At 49.4% G+C, this 15962-nt stretch overlaps 1 protein-coding gene across 1 annotated transcript; it reads left to right on the forward strand.

The window, feature by feature from the left end:
* The first annotated feature begins 4810 nt into the window (after positions 1–4810).
* FOXQ1 (forkhead box Q1) lies at positions 4811–6070 on the forward strand. The gene has a single exon (XM_075706379.1). It carries the CDS (start codon positions 4811–4813, stop codon positions 6068–6070), a length of 1260 nt encoding a protein of 419 aa, XP_075562494.1.
* The last annotated feature ends 9892 nt before the right edge of the window (positions 6071–15962 follow it).

The raw sequence follows: 15962 nt of genomic DNA on the forward strand, positions 1-15962 counted from the left end.
ACAGAGCCGCTCGCTCAGCCTCCCCGTGCCCAGAGAATCGGAAGGGCAAAAGTAAGAAAACTCGTGAGTTGAGATAAGAACAGTTTAATAATTGAAATAAAATAAAATAAAAATAACAATAACAATAATAATAATTTTAAAAAATCGTAGTGAAAAGGAAAACAACAAAAAGAGGAACAAAACCCAGGAAAAACAAGTGATGCAACCGCTCACCACCCAACAATCACTGCCCCCCCAGCCAACACCCCCCCCCCGTTTATATTCTGAGCATGACATCATATGGTATGGAATAGCCCTTTGGCCAGTTTGGATCAACTGCCTTAGCTGTGCCCCCTCCCAGTTTCTTGTGCACCTGGCAGAGCATGGGAAGCAGAAAATGTCCTTGACTAGTGTAAGCAATACTTAGCAACAACTAAAACATCAGTGTGTTATCAGCATTATTCTCATACGAAATCCAAAACACAGCACTATACCAGCTACTAGGAAGAAAATTAACTCCATCCCAGCTGAAACCAGGACACAGAGAAAATCTCTGCCCACAGAGAATGGCTATCCTTGTGAAAAAGTGCAAATCCGTGGAGTTCCCAATGTGGGAATTCACGCAGATGTGCATTCTGCTTCGGTGATCAAACTCTTCCTCTCGTGGTCTAAATGAATTTCCACTAACCTCCCTTCTTACAGCTCAGTCTCTTGCTGGATTTCTTTCAACTCTAAAAATATACATAGTGCAATTAGCCAACCTTCACAGACTCTGTAGTTCATTTACGCATGCTAGGCACGTCTCCTGCTGCGAGCAGCCCATCCAAACAGAACTCTTTGAACTGGTCTATTGTGGCTCGCGTAGTGTATTGCATTGTCCGATTTCATCATTCCTGGCAAGGCAGCACACTCCTGCAGCTTGCTACAGGAGGAGGAGAAGAGATGATGAAGCACTTTGTCCAGCTGGTGTGCCGGACATCTCAGATGTACAAATAATCTTGCCTACCACTAACTATAGGACTTTCCCAGTCACCACAGAGAGACCTTTATTGACCAGTTGTGCTTATATGATCTTATCTGGAAGCCCTTTCTAATCTAGTTAGCAGTCTGGAGAGGCAGAAGGCAGAAAAGATGGAAAGAAAGGAACAGGTGAAAAAAAAAATTTAAAAAAAAAAGGATTAAAAGCAAGACCATAGCATGACACTGAAGTGTAAAACCAAATCATGGTTTAAAATACCATGGAGACAATAGAACCGGATCAACCAAAAACATACCAGCAACCACCAGACAGTGTAGCATTTTGCTGCATCTAGTAAAGAGTATTTTTAGAATTCATAGCTTGAGCAAACTGCAAAGGATTACACTGCCCTACCTCCAAATACCCATTGGCATACTCTTACTATTTCTTAATTAAATGAGTGGAATACTACAGAAAATGGGAAGCAGTGTCGAGCGTGTGATTTTCAAGCAACCATTCACATTTCTCCCCTTTGTCTTTGACTAGGTACTGTTTTGGGTAGGAAAAGAGGGGGTCATACATCAAAAACGTCCTGCTCTGCTGCTCTAAAGAGGAAGAGACGTTTCATTTTAGAACAAAGAATTTGATTTTTTTTACATTGCTTCACTAGAGGTTTTTGGAGATTTTTCTTGGGGTGATGGGGGTGGAGTGTTTGGCTTTGCTATAATACAGCACATCAAAGTGCTTTTGATGTGAAGTTTACTTAACAGAATCAGTTTTTCCGATGATTGTGTTAATCTTTATAAACCTGAAGGCGATACTGTGCCTTTTAAAAAAACTATAGCAGGAAAAGACTTGAGGTTACATACACTCTCAGTGGTGAGAGACAGGAGTAGTTGGACTATTTCACTACTTCTTACAACTTCACTCATTGTTTCATGGGCAGCAATAGCCGTGGGCCTGACACCACTCTCACTTGGGCCAGGAAGGCTCTATTTAAACCATGCAGAGTCCTTCACATAAGCACCTTCATACATTTTCTCAGGTAAGAGCCACCACAGATTTCAAGGGCCACTTTACAACAGAAAGGCTCCCTGCTCCCAGACGTTAATAGCTATCTTTGTATTATTTTGAGCACAAGCTTCTGTCCTCTCTTACGTCTTGCAAAACCAGCTTTGCCATCCACTCCTAGTCTTGAAGTATGGTTGTGAAAAAAGCTTCTGTTATGTCTGATGTGTTTACCTACAGCATTTGAATGACTTTTTAAGTTCTTTGAATAAAGATAAGAGACAATGTGTACATTTTCCACACAAATAGTGGAACGGTAATAAAATAAACATCAAAGGTAAGCTAGCAAATCATCGCTACTTCACTGCTATTTACAACAAAAGCAGGAAGAGGAAAAAACCTACCCTCGCCATTGGCATGATCTTAGAAAATACAAGTTTTGGAAGGAATGATAGCTTTTTCCCATACCCTTAAACACAAACATTGGCACCTACAGCTAATGCAATGCTTTACTGAAAGATCTCGGTTTACATTACATGGAGACAACAACAACAATGAACCAAGAGAGGTCTCCCTCCTCTTATTTTTGTCTTTCTGAATTGCCAGCTTTTCTGAACTGGTACAGCCTTAGTGAGAACAGGAAGACATCAAACCTGTTATTATTAAAGGTAGCAAGTGTACAACCAAAAGGACAGAAGAACTTCTCATTGTTCAGTATTTGCTGTCTAAGACCCACGCAGACTGAGGAAATGGCAAAGCTTTGAAACAAAATGCAGGTGTGTGTGGGAACGTGTGTGTATTCTATTCAAGAGAGACCGAGACAGAAAGTAGCGCTCTTTGTTTCTTCTGTTAGTCTTTTAAACCTGCCTTTTTTCATGTTCCTCTCCAGCACTCCTTAACAGCCAGACTACAACAGCGTAGTCCTAATCGGAGTGACTCTGCATTAAATATTTATTCTAACATAAGGTCCGACTTAGAAAGACCGCTTTTGGAAAATATGGAGCAATCCAACTCTTACTCCAGGACACAAAATTCAAAGTCTACGTATGAGAAATAAAATATAAGCACCACACTAGATTTCTGCTGATGTTTTTGTTTTGTTATTGTTTTGCAGACACCAGCGCTAATGCCATATGAAGTCAAATGGTGTTTTGCAATTGACTTTGAACAGTGAGCAAGATAGGACTGAACAGGGAGTTTTCAGAGAACCTACTGCCATACAGTTCTCTTCGTTGAGTTGTTCAGTCCGGCATACTGTGAAGGAGGCAAAACCTCTGAAGGAGGATAAGCGTCTGACAACTTAAAAACAAACTCAAAAATCACGACTGATTTTTTCTAGAAAGAAAAGTGTCTAGGTAAAATTACAGAATACTTTTTGTCCCAGGTTTAAAGGAAAATTGATAGATCCACAACGTGCAAAGGAATGTTAAAGCAAATTCACTATTTTAAAACACAATAAAAGGTTTTATTGGAGAGCGACAGTTAGAGAGGTTACAAACGCACCATCCAGACGAGATCGAGCAACACTACTATATGCACATTAACACACTTAAAACTAAGGTTAAGGTTTTGACTAGTACTCTCGGAGCAAAAGCCCACAGCATTGCCTACCCGTTCTCATTTTACCCCTGCACCGGGTGTGGTTATGACAGAAGGAAAGAGGGGCCAGGACTGAAACGACTCTGTCGGGCTACATAAATCATTAGGAATACACAACTGCAAAGCCGTGTATTATTTTCCAACAGGTTGTTGAGCTGTCACATTACAACTTGTTGCTATATACGGCGCTCTTAAAATAAATCACTGCATGTAACAGGTTCTGCTCTGCCACCTATAAGTCATTCTGCATTTTACACCTGGGAGGCGGGCCCGGCTCTGCGAAGTCGCTCCAAACTGCGGCTTCATTCGAAATACCCGGGAAGGGGAGGGACCTGGCAGGAGAAAATACAAACAAGTTTCGTAAAATAACTTTCCAACAAGACCTCGCTGTCATCTCAGCTAATTACGGCTCTGATACGGCTTATTAGCGCATACCCACCTTGGCTACCTTGCTTCTCCACCCACCACCCTTTCAGATCTTTGTCCTGGCCCCGCCTCTCGCCGGCGTTATAATGGGCTGGTCTGAAAGTGGTGGAGAGACACAGAACCACAGGGGAAGAGGGAGATAATGACAATAACACTAATAACCCTAATAAGCCGGCTGCTGCCCGCGCCGCAGCGAGGAGCCAGCCCGGCGCCCCGGCACTGAGGGGGGCCGAAGCCGGAGAGAGAGGAGTAAAGCCCGACGCCCCGCCGCAGCTTCTCCCCGCGCCCGGGGAGCGCCGGACGGTAACATCGGCAGGGCCCCGAGGAGGAGCGGGCTCGGGGGGACGCGGAGAGGAGCCGGCTCCGACAGCCGCCCGCTCGCACCGGCTCCGCGGGGGCTCCTCGGCGGCAGCCCGCTCGCCTCCGGCCCCATGGCGCGGCGGGAGTGAAGAGCGAGAAGGACAAGAAGGGGGGCGGAAAGCGAGCGAGCGCCCCGCTGGGGGAGAAGGAGGTGGAAGCCGGAGGAAGCGCCCCGCTCGCCGCCCAGGGCGGCAGGGCACCGCCGCCTGTTCTCGGCGCCCGCCGGCGGGGAAGGGGCCAGCGACCCCCGGGGCGGCCGGGCGAGGCGGGCGCGGAGCCCCCCTGCCCTGCCTGCACTTGCCCTGCCTGCACTGCCTGCCCTGCCTGCCGCCGCGGAGCTGTCCAAGCCGGCGCGGGGCCAGAAACCCCCCGGCTCGCCTCGCCGCCCCCCGCCGCCCTTGAGGCCGCGCCGAGGGGCGGGGGTCGCGCCCGCCCAGCGGAGCCGCGGGGCGCGGGGGGGCCGCCGCCGCCGCCACCGCCATGAAGCTGGAGGTGTTCTCGCAGCACTACGAGGACAAGCTGAGCGCCGGCAGCGACCAGGAAGGCAGCGGCTCCCTCTCCCCGGCGCCGGCTGAGAGCGAGCTGGGCTCGGACGGCGACTGCGCCGCCAACAGCCCGGGCGGCGGGGCCGTGCGGCCCGGCCACCCCCCGCCGCCGCCGCCCCCCGCCCCGCAGCCGCCGCCGCCGCCGCCGCCGGCCGAGAGCGCCAAGGGGAAGCCCTACACGCGGCGGCCGAAGCCGCCCTACTCCTACATCGCCCTGATCGCCATGGCCATCCGCGACTCGGCCGGCGGCCGCCTGACCCTGGCCGAGATCAACGACTACCTGATGAGCCGCTTCCCCTTCTTCCGCGGCGCCTACACCGGCTGGCGCAACTCGGTGCGCCACAACCTCTCCCTCAACGACTGCTTCGTCAAGGTGCTGCGCGACCCGGCGCGGCCCTGGGGCAAGGACAACTACTGGATGCTCAACCCCAGCAGCGAGTACACCTTCGCCGACGGCGTCTTCCGCCGCCGCCGCAAGCGCCTCAGCCGCGCCGCCCCGCCGCCGCCGCAGCCCGCCCGCCCCGCCGCCGCCGCCGCTGCCGCCCCGCCGCCGCCGCCGCCGCCGCCGCCGCAGGAGGCGGCCGGAGCGGGCGCCGCGTCCCCCGGCGCTTCCCCGCGCTGCTGCTGCGCTTCCTCGCCCTGCAACTGCGCGCCGGGCCCCGCCGCCAAGGAGGCGGCGGCGGGGGGGGGCGGCGGCGGCGGCGGGGCGGCGGCGGGGGGCGGCGGCGGCGCCAAGTTCTCCAGCTCCTTCGCCATCGAGAGCCTCCTCCGGCGGCCGGCGGCGCCCCGCGCCGCCCCGCAGCCGCCGCCGCACGCCCGCCTCCTCTGGCCGGCGCCGCCCGCGGCCCCGCACCTGCTGCCCGGCCCCTACCCGCTGCTCCCCTACCCACCTGCCGCGCAGCCCCCGCCCGCCGCCGCCCTCTACGGCGGCGGCCTCCTGCAGCTCTGCGCCTACGGGCTGGGCGAGCCGCCGCCGCTGCTGCTGGCGGGCGGGCGGCAGGCGCTGGCCCACGGCGAGGCGGCGGCGGAGCGGCCGCGGCCGCCGCTCTTCCCCGCCGCCCTGCCCAAGGGCGGGCGGGGGCCGCCGCCCGGCTCCCCGCTCTACGGGCCCCTCCGGCTGGCCGGGCCGCTGCCGCCGGCGGCGGGGGGCTCGGCCTGCTTCCAGCCCTACGCCGTGGAGACCCCCCTGGCCTAATGGAGCCCCCCTCCTCCCCTGCGAGGGGCCTGCCCGGGGAGGCGGGGAGGGGGGAGAGGAGGAGGCTCTGGATCCCGCACTTTAACTCCAGAGGCGACCAAAGCCTCCAAGCAAAAGCCTCGGTGACTGTGCCTTAGTGAAATGACAGTGGGTTTAACCTAAACCAAAAAAAAAAAAAAAAAAGAAAAAAAAAAGTCAAAAAACCAAAACAACTGTCGTTTTGGACATAGCCATGAGCCTCAAGTGCTTCTTACTGTTCGCTGAGACTACTTGACTGCAGCCATTCCCCCGCCGCCTCCTTTCCGTCCCCCCCTCGTGTCCCCGCATCTCCTGCCACCAAAGCCTCGGGCAGCGGAGCAGGGGCTGCCCCCGCGGAGACGCGGTGGCGGCAGCCGGGGGACGCGCTGTGCACTTGGGAGGGCGGGGGGGTTTGGGGGGGGGGGGATCGGGGGCGCCTGCCGGGAGGAGCCCGGAGAAAGAAAGGGAGAGGGCCGGGGGCTGCTGTGGAGCCGTGGGTCTGTACTGCAAAGCGATGCATCACTGTGCCAAAAGAAACCTTTTCTCCTGTCCGGCAACTAGCATTTCGTGGGAAGGGAGGACATTAAATTATTTATAAAAGTAGTGTTTTTAACACAAAGAGAGTGCAGCTTTTTTAATTAATTATTGTTCTTGGGGGGGGGGGGGGGGGGGGAGCGGGAGAGGGGAAAGGGCTCAAGGAAATGTCAGGCGTTGTCTCCTGTACTGGTTAGCGTTGTACATTGAAGGCCGAGACCACTGCTACTGGAAAGAGAAGAGTAATTTTTTTTTTCGTATTTTATTTTTGTGTTTGTATATAATATATGTGCGCGTGCATTTTATTGACGCTCGGCCACAATGTTTTTTTTTTCTTTTTTTCTCCCCCGAATAAAAGCTGCCCCCTAAATAAAGATGGTAATAAGGAGAAGAGCGTGATGGCTGTGCTGGCGCGGAGGGAGGGGAGTCTGCCATGGGGTAGCCTTGGCCGAGGAGCTCTCGGGCTGCGGGGACAGCCGGGCTGCCCCCCCTGCCCTCCCTGTCCCTCCCGGCGGGTAGAGGTGCCACGGAGGGCCCCGCCTTATTTTGATCACGGAAGGTGAGAGAGGTTCTTCTCTTGGGCTGCCGGCCAGGTTTGGAAATCCTCTCCAATTCCTCGAGTTAAACCAGGTTTCCCCCGCCGGTGCTCAGCCCTGCAGAAAGGCTGGCGATTTGCAGGCAGGCAGATTTGCAGGCAGGCTGCCCGACTCGGGGGCAGCCTGCGGAAGTCCTGAGCATCTGCCTGCTTTTTTTTTTTCCCTTCTTTTTCTTTTTTTTTTTTGTTTTTCTTTTTTTTTTTCCCCGAAGGACAGCAGACGAAATGTAATCCTGTTGTCCTCTCTCGATCCAAAGAAAACTCGCTTCAGGAAGGTCGTTGGCGCTGCCGGGCTCCAACTGCTTCGGGGGGGTGGGGGTGGGGGGGCAGCCCCGCTGGCATCTCCAGCGGGCGAAACCTCAGCAGGGCGAACGCTATTGAATATTGACTGCTCGTAAAACGTTTACACGCGTTGCCTCCTCCCGACGCGTGTTGTGTTAAGGCTCTTTCGTATTGTCAGAAGTGATCAGGAAAGCCTCAGAAAGACCGAGTCGGAAAAGGGAAAGGATGGGGTTTTAACTGCCCGTGGTACTGAATTACAATTTAGTGGCGTCCCCGCCCTCGAAGAGCTTTAAACAAACGCCGAAATGATAATTCGGAGCTTGTTTGTTCGTTTGTTTGTTTTAATTTTAAAAAGGATGAAAAGAGGCGGGCTTTTTTCCCCTCCAAGTCTTCTGTAAGCACAGATCACCTGAACAAACGATGACAAGCGGGATTTTGGGCGCTGGTTGTTCTTTTTTCTCATTACTCTTATTTCGGACTCTGGACATTCTCCCCCACCTCCTTTTCCCTCGGCGCCGGGGTTCGGGCGCTGAATAGCTTCTACCCTCCTCGCAAAAATTTTTCCGAATAGAGAAGGTGTGTTGGGAAAGAAAAGCTTCAAACAGAACAATCTGCGGGCGAAAACACCGACTTGTTTCAATAAAACTCAAGCAGATTTCACGGTGTGTTTAGCTTAGACCATAACATTCATCAGAACGTTGCGAGAGATTAGTGACTAATGTATGAAGTAATGCAACCCTTGAAGGAATTGGTTTTTATGTACACACACGCATGCACACACACACACACACATTCACACACACTATTTCGACATCATTCTGCCTTCAAGGCTCTGCGCAAATACTAATCTGCCCTTCTATAATCCACCCTTTCCTCCAGATTGTATTTTAACATCTCTTTCTTTATAGGAGTCCACAAGCGCTGTCAGTATGCAACTGCTAATATCTTTTGGCTTTGTCGATCTGTACATTTCAGGGTATGTTAAAAGCACCTAGACAGAATGTGGAATTTGTTATTACAGCCACAAGCGTGTATTTAATCGGATATACATTAAGTGTGAGTAGGGATGAACGTGTGTGTAAGTGTATGCTTGGTAGGATGGCATTCGGCTTCTGACTTTTAGAAAAGTCCCTTTTTATTAAAAAATACTTAGCATTAAAAAAAAAAAAAAAAAGAAAAGAAGCCCACAGAGCTCAAGACGTGCCTTGTTAATAAGTATTTATCTTCTTTGAGTCTCGATTTTTGGATACGTTGGGAAACGGACGTCAACAGGACAGTATAAGGGGTATCTGTGTCCTCGTGGTCCTTTCCCAATGCTCACCCGGATTTCCCCAGCAGGTCGGGATCGGGATTTGGGGGTCCCCGGGGCATCCGGGCTGCGGGGCGAGGCGCTGGGAGGGCGGGCAGGGCGGGCAGGTACCGCCCGCTGCCCGGAGCCCGCTCGGCGTCAGGGCTGGGGGGGCTTTCGCTTGCTGAAGGCTCGGCTCTCTCCGCCTCCTCCCCTTCCAGCACCGGTTCCTCTTCCCATCCCCTGAAAAGGAGACAAGGGACCAGTTTCTCCCCCGGTTGACCTGGGGGTGGAAATCGCCCCATCCGCAATACTGCTTAGACCGTGCCTGCGTTTCTGAGCAAGGGAGCTGCAACAGTTTGTTCGCACGCAAGCGGATTTACGGGGGGAAAAGTAATTTAGAAAAAAAAAAGCCGGCTGTGTCGCGGCTGTCCTCCTGCCCGGCGTGCACGGCAGAGGTAGCCGCATGCCAGCTCCGCCGAGCCGGTGGGGAGGAGGGAGAGCCCCGCCGCAGCCCCCGCCCCGGGGCGCCCGGCTGGCCGGGACCCGGGCCCGGGCCGGAGCCGGCGGAGCGGGGAGGCCAGCCCGGGTGTACAGCCCATAAATCCGGGCTGTCAGCTGTGACAGACGGCTGGTGAAACACAGCACCTGTCCAAACACTTTCCAGCAGCAGGTAATCAGAGAACCGACACTTTACATTTTTGTGTGGAACAAGCACATTAACCATTTCGCAGACCTTCCCAAAACAGCGACGTTTGTATGTCTGGGTACTTTGTCTTTCTTAACGTCTAATAAATCAGGATGACAGAAGAGAGACAAAGCCTTTCTCCTTTTGATACTTGACACATCAGCAGTAAGCCGATACTTCTGTGCCCTGTTCTTTCAGCTCTAGGAGGGGCTACGTCACCCGGAGTATCTGAGTGCTTGTTGGATGGGTGCAGTTCAGGATACTCGAGGGATTTCTACATGCCGTACAGGCAAAACTGATGTCAGTAGCACAGAAAGCCTGGCTGGAACAGGGAGTGTAACTGTTCATCAGCATGTGAGAGGATCTCCAAACATCCCACGCTGGCTACTCCGTACTCTCAAGACTTTCTTTGTCCAGGACTTGGTGGAAAACCCAGCCTGAGGAGAACTGCACATGAATTCTGGTCCGAGGGGGCTCTGCTTTTAACTGCATTTTTGAAAAGAAATTTGGCTTTGCAAATAAATATATTTTGTTTCTGAGATTTTTTGTGCCTTAACTTTTTAATCTCTTGCAGGTTCTGAATGTCTTAGTGTGCCTTAAAGAGAAAAAAAAATCATACCTGACAACATAAATATTTTCATCGAACATTTTTGCAGGGCTTCTCCCTTTCTGTAGTGGGTTTGCATGGCAAGGTTTTGGTGGCGGGTGGGGGCTACAGGGGTGGCTTCTGTGAGAAGCTGCTAGAAGCTTCCCCTGTGTCCGACAGAGCCAATGCCAGCCGGCTCCAAGACAGACCCACCACTGGCCAAGGCCAGGACAATCTGCGACTGTGGCAGTGCCTCTCTGATAACATATTTAAGAAAGGGGGAAAAAAGCTGCACAACTGCAGCTGGTGAGAGGAATGAGAATATGTGAGAGACACAATTCTGCAGACACCAAGGTCAGTGCAGAAGGAGGGGGAGGAGGTGCTCCAGGCACAGGAGCAGAGATTCCCCTGCTGCCCCTGGTGAAGACCATGGTGAGGCAGCTGTGCCCCTGCAGCCCATGGAGGTCCACGGTGGAGCAGATACCCACCTGCAGCCCGGGGAGGACCCCACGCCGGAGCAGGTGGATGTGCCTGAAGGATGCTGTGACCCTGTGGGAAGCCCATGCTGGAGCAGGCTCCTGGCAGGACCTGTGCACCCGTGGGGAGAGAGGAGCCCATGCTGGAGCAGGTTTGCTGGCAGGACTTGTGACCCCGTGGGAAGCCCACGCTGGAGCAGTCTGCTCCTGAAGGACTGCACCCCATGGAAGGGACCCACGCTGGAGCAGTTTGTGAAGAGCTGTAGCCTGTGGGAAGGACTCACGTTGGAGCAGTTTGTGGAGGACTGTCTCCTGTGGGAGTGACCCCACGCTGGAGCAGGGGAAGAATGTGAGGAGTGCTCCCCTGAGGAGGAAGGAGCAGCAGAGGCAATGTGTGATGAACTGACTGCAACCCCCTTTCCTCATCCCCCCATGCCACTCAAGGGGAGGAGGTAGAGAATTTGGGAGTAAAGTTAAGCCCATGAAGAAGGGAGGGTTGGGGGGAAGGTGTTTTTAAGATTTGGTTTTATTTCTCATTATCCTACTCTGATTTGACTGGTAATAAATTAAACCAAGTTCCCCAAGTCGAGTCTGTTTTGCCCGTGATGGTAATTGCTGAGTGATCTCTCTCTGTCCTTATCTCGACCCATGAGTATTTTGTTATCTGTTCTTGCTGCTGTCCAGCTGAGGAGGGGAGTGCTAGAGCAGCTTTGGTGGGCACCTGGTATCCAGCCAGGGTCAACCGACCACAGTAGGCCAAGGTGAAACTTCCTACAGAAGAGCAAGGAGAACGACCACAGCCCCACACAGAAGGCTAGCGCTTCTGAACCGAAGTCCAGGTTTTGCACAATTCTTCATTGAGCTGTGGGAGGTGTTTCATTTAATAACAGGCAAGAAATTCCCTTTATTGTGCCGGGCTTTTTGCCTTTTAAGTCTGAAGTAGACATAAAAACAAAGTTGAAATCCACCTCTAGCCAAATTCAAGGCACTAAAGCTGTGATTTTGGCAAGAGTTGTTGTATCCTGTTGCAACTTTGCCTAGCACTGCAGTAGCTCTTTAATAATGGGGTGAACATGGTTCCATTTTTCATTTATGTTCTCGAGAGGAAACATTTTCCTCTTGAATAAACTCTCCTGTCTTCATTGACAGTCTCTGAAATCTCAAAACCAGCTTCAGAAAAGCCATCTATGAAGCCCAAGTACCCCATCATAAAATCAGACAGACAGCTAGAGAGAGCCTGGCCCTCTCCCGACATTCAAACCCATATTAATGCATCATTATTTAGGGTATATAGATTGCAAGCTTCAGAAATGCTAGTAATTTGCATAGTCTCCAGTCCTGCATAGGAGCTAAACATTGTAATTGCCTTCAGGAAGTTTTACCTCCGTACATCTAGGCCTTTGTCCTCTTTTCCAGAGCCAGAGGGGGTGTGTATGAGGAATGATTGAGAGAACACACTATCATATTTGTGCTCTTGCACCATGGTATTGTTTTCTTTGTTATGACATGTTTCAAAATTTCAGAGCTCTTTCAAGCAGGTTGGCATACTAATAGCCTCCTTTGCTATGGGGAAAAGCAATACTTCTGTGGGTTCTTTCCTCTCCTTAATAGCAAAGCAGAGAATATTCAAGATGGAGCAATACAACTGTACTCTTCAGTACAATGTCTTGAGCAGAGTATGTGGGAAGTAGGACCAAGGACCATCAGATAGAAAAGCATGAGAGAAAAAATGAAAAACAGGTTGACACCTAATTTCCCAAATTCCACTGTAAGTGCTTCCTGATCATAGCTATTCATGGAGTACATGTTTATAAGCAGTACATAAGGGTTCATAAATGCTTTAATAAGTATAATTTAACTTGTTTAGGGTCCAATGGGTTTATTTTAGCTCTGTTTTTGCTGCTGTTGTTTTAAGTAATAATTTGGTACCGGAGTAATACTCCAAAAACATCTGACAGCCAACTAGTAACGCTTCACATAAATAGTGTATTTCATGTTTCCTTAGTATTACTAAAGTATTTTTAGTCCACTGTAGAGAAGCAATGTTAATGAATATCATGCCAGAGCCAAACTGGGCTTAACTACTGGTATTCTGTGGCTCCATGGTATATCCCAGGCTACCTCACTGGACAGAACAGTCTTAAGCAAGGCTGCTTCTGTGAAATTAATTTTACTTTGGCAGAACTTTTAGTTACCTGACTTAGAGATCTTAAATTTTCAGCAGAAACCTGGGAGTCTGATTTCCTAATCCTGTATTTTTATCAGTAGCTGTTACAAATGGCCACATAAACTTTAATATTCCAAGTAGAAGTTGTCAATCTTGCTTCAAGGTTTTGAAAAGGTAATGTTCTGTAAGACCTCAGAGGTTACCTACGGGCTTTCAAAACAGACTTATGACACGAGACTGTTTATTTCAATTCCTTCCACAGCATTTGCTGTTGAAAACTGTGGCATCTCACTACAGAAATAGTTTTCCCTAGATTTCTAATAAAAGTCTATGAAAATGCAGACATAAGAGGCTTTTAGAATTGCCCGATTCACTTTCCTTCCAGTGCAGTATTTTCCAGTTTATTTTTAATAACTTATGAAGCAAGGCAGTATCTAGTAGTGTTGTTTAAAACATCCTAAGCTATGAAGAAGAAACCCCACAGAAAATGCCATTTTCTTTGTGAGAAATGTTAAGTTGCATCACCAGGTAGTAACAGATTTTTAGTATTTGATATTCCTAAAACAAGTGTCTAATGCAATTCTCCTTCACCATCAAGCAACTGCTATTGCTCTGGGTACTTCATCCAGCCATCTTCTATACAGCGGTATGTGCTCATTACTCATCCTCACCATACACCACCAAAGTGATTCCCCTCTCTTTGGCATATACAAGCCTCAATTAGTTGTATGTTATCATCACATTCCCCCATTAATCACTTAGCAGAACTGTACAGATGCACAGCAGCAACACTTTTTCTCACTTTTTCCTCATAAGTCAGTCCAGGACCCCCCCTAGTCATTTCTGTTTTTCTCTCAACTTCTCTGGAGTATCTCTTTCTGACTAATCATAAGACATGGTGAAGGCATAGCTTTCCGTATCACAATACCTGGAGTCATGTCAGGTTCTTCCCACACCCCCCAGTTCCAGAAGCAGTAGATTAAGGAAGGACAAAGAAGTTATAAGTTATCTTCCAAGCAGCCAGGCTAACAAATGACAACAGAGTATACAGACTCCAGTTACCCAGCCTTCTCAGCAATAACCACCAAAAAACCCCTTCAGTGTAACATTTCAACAAAGTCTTGTTCAAGCAGAGAAACATCCTTCCCCTTTCACCTCCCTCTGCTCCCTTATCTTACTTACTCTTTTCCAAGGCTATTCTTGAGGAAGCAGAAGCAATGTCTCCCTTGAGTCTAGTCTACAAAACATTGAGCACAGAAAGAACTTGCCATAGACACTTTTGATGCCAACATCCTTTGCTAAGATGACTTTGCCCCAAGCCTCTCGCAGACACCACCTCTCCTTCCAGACCCTGAGTTGGGAAGATAAGAAGGGCATATAAACTGCATTCTTCCCAGTCAGAGCCTCTAGCTCAGCTCAACACAACACACCCATGCTGTGACAAGGTCCCTGCTGAGACTTCAGCCAAAGCAAAATGAACATATGCCACCGTTAGTGCCAGTTCCCAAGGAAGTGCGGGCAATCTCTGGGTCTTCTACAGCCAGCAAAATGAAACATTTGTCAGAGCTTTACAGAAACAGTCAGGTTTAAATTTTCCTATTCCCCAGGGACTAGGGTCCACTTCCCATTTATTTTACTCCTTATAAAGGAGATCGGTTTTACCCTTTGCTGGGAATAAGTTCCCCCCACCCCGTACTGTTCCCAGTGACTGCAAGGGAGAATTCCCCCTGAGCATTATAATTTCTGTCACCACAGATGACGTGTTCAAATCTGACCAGTTGACTTGACAAGCTCAGCACATGCTATCGTCTTGTTATTATAATTGCTTTCTCTCCAGCACAAACAACCAGAGCAAGGATTGTAAGGCTACCCAAATTACCTTTAACTAATATTTGCATCAGTAAGATTGGAATTAGACACTTTTTTGTTCCTTGTACAGCTGAAACCTCAAGACCAAAAGATCCTGTAACTAGTTTAAAAGGAAGTGAAAGGTATACATTTTCATAGCTTGTTTTAAATGTAGGGGAATTATGCTGGGTTTTCCTACAGGGTGGAGATGGCTCCTCAAACTGGGAAACAACATCTGAAGCAGCTAGAAATCAATCAGTTCACACGCAGGTTTGTGGACACTGGAATGGTACCAAAAGCCTGTTAGCTGGACAAGTAAGTTGGTCTAGCAGAGAATAGCATGGGATAAATAGTTCTAGAGCTAGTGCTTGCGCTAACTAACAGAAGTCGCAGTTTACTGGTTTACTCTGAGGTACCATATAGGCCTTTTTATTTTCAGGTCATCGGGTGGTATCAGCAATTAGTAACTATTTTAGTTTTTTATATATTAGTGTTACATGAAAAACAAACCCTACAATAAAACATCTTAAAGATAATCATTAAAAAACTGGGACCATTGTGCTCACGCACCATTATTTTAGCCCCTTTTAATTCAGTGCACATACCATTGTAGTGCACTGTTTAAATTACAGGATCACACTCTATTTTTCTTCCTATAGGATTCTTGCATCCTCCAATAACTAGTTATTGTGGGAAGGAAACAGTCTTGCGCAATTAAAAGGAATATTGTTCTCAGTGCCCTGAGTCAATGAAAGTCAGAAGGTTTATTCCAAGTGAGAAAAAGCACCTCTGGAAAGGAATGGATGCTTTAAATATTTAAGTTGTACAATTCTGGATGTGCACTTACATAGAAGTCAAAATTTTTTCAGCCAGCTTGATATCAGGATCTATAGAAACCTGTTGCAAACTAAGCCATATTTTCTGTATTTGGAGTACTTCCGATAGTTAGCTTTATTAGGAGCACAGGCAGTCATTACTTTACCAGAATCTATTCTAATACAGGGGACACTGCAATCAAAAATGTAGACTCTGTGGTATCATGCACACCCTGTCATAGCACCCTTTTAGAAATGAGGTTTTGCAATTTCTGAAGAGTCACATGCACCTAGAGTTGAGTCTAACTCAGATAACAATCTAAGCCGTGGGACCCTTCCCTTTGGCACAGTTCTGCTCTTCCTCACCAGGACAAGAAGCCCAGCTTAGCATGCTGGTGCCTACAGGTCTCCCAAATGTGATGAGGTCTGACAAAACTGTACCCTCATCCTTGTATTCATTCTTATTTAATTACTGGCAAAACAGGATTGAACACTGCTTGAGTTCAATTTATTTTGGTTTGTTGCTTTCGTAAGCACCATCCATCCATCTCCTCTGTTGCAAGGCCAGCAAGTAGCATCCTACAATCAGAGATTG

Source organism: Pelecanus crispus, chromosome 2 (assembly GCF_030463565.1).
Source record: "Pelecanus crispus isolate bPelCri1 chromosome 2, bPelCri1.pri, whole genome shotgun sequence".
NCBI lineage: Eukaryota > Metazoa > Chordata > Aves > Pelecaniformes > Pelecanidae > Pelecanus > Pelecanus crispus.

Coding starts and splice junctions, on each gene's coding strand:
- FOXQ1 (XM_075706379.1), top strand. CDS start 4,811: ATGAAGCTGGAGGTGTTCTCGCAGCACTACGAGGACAAGCTGAGCGCC.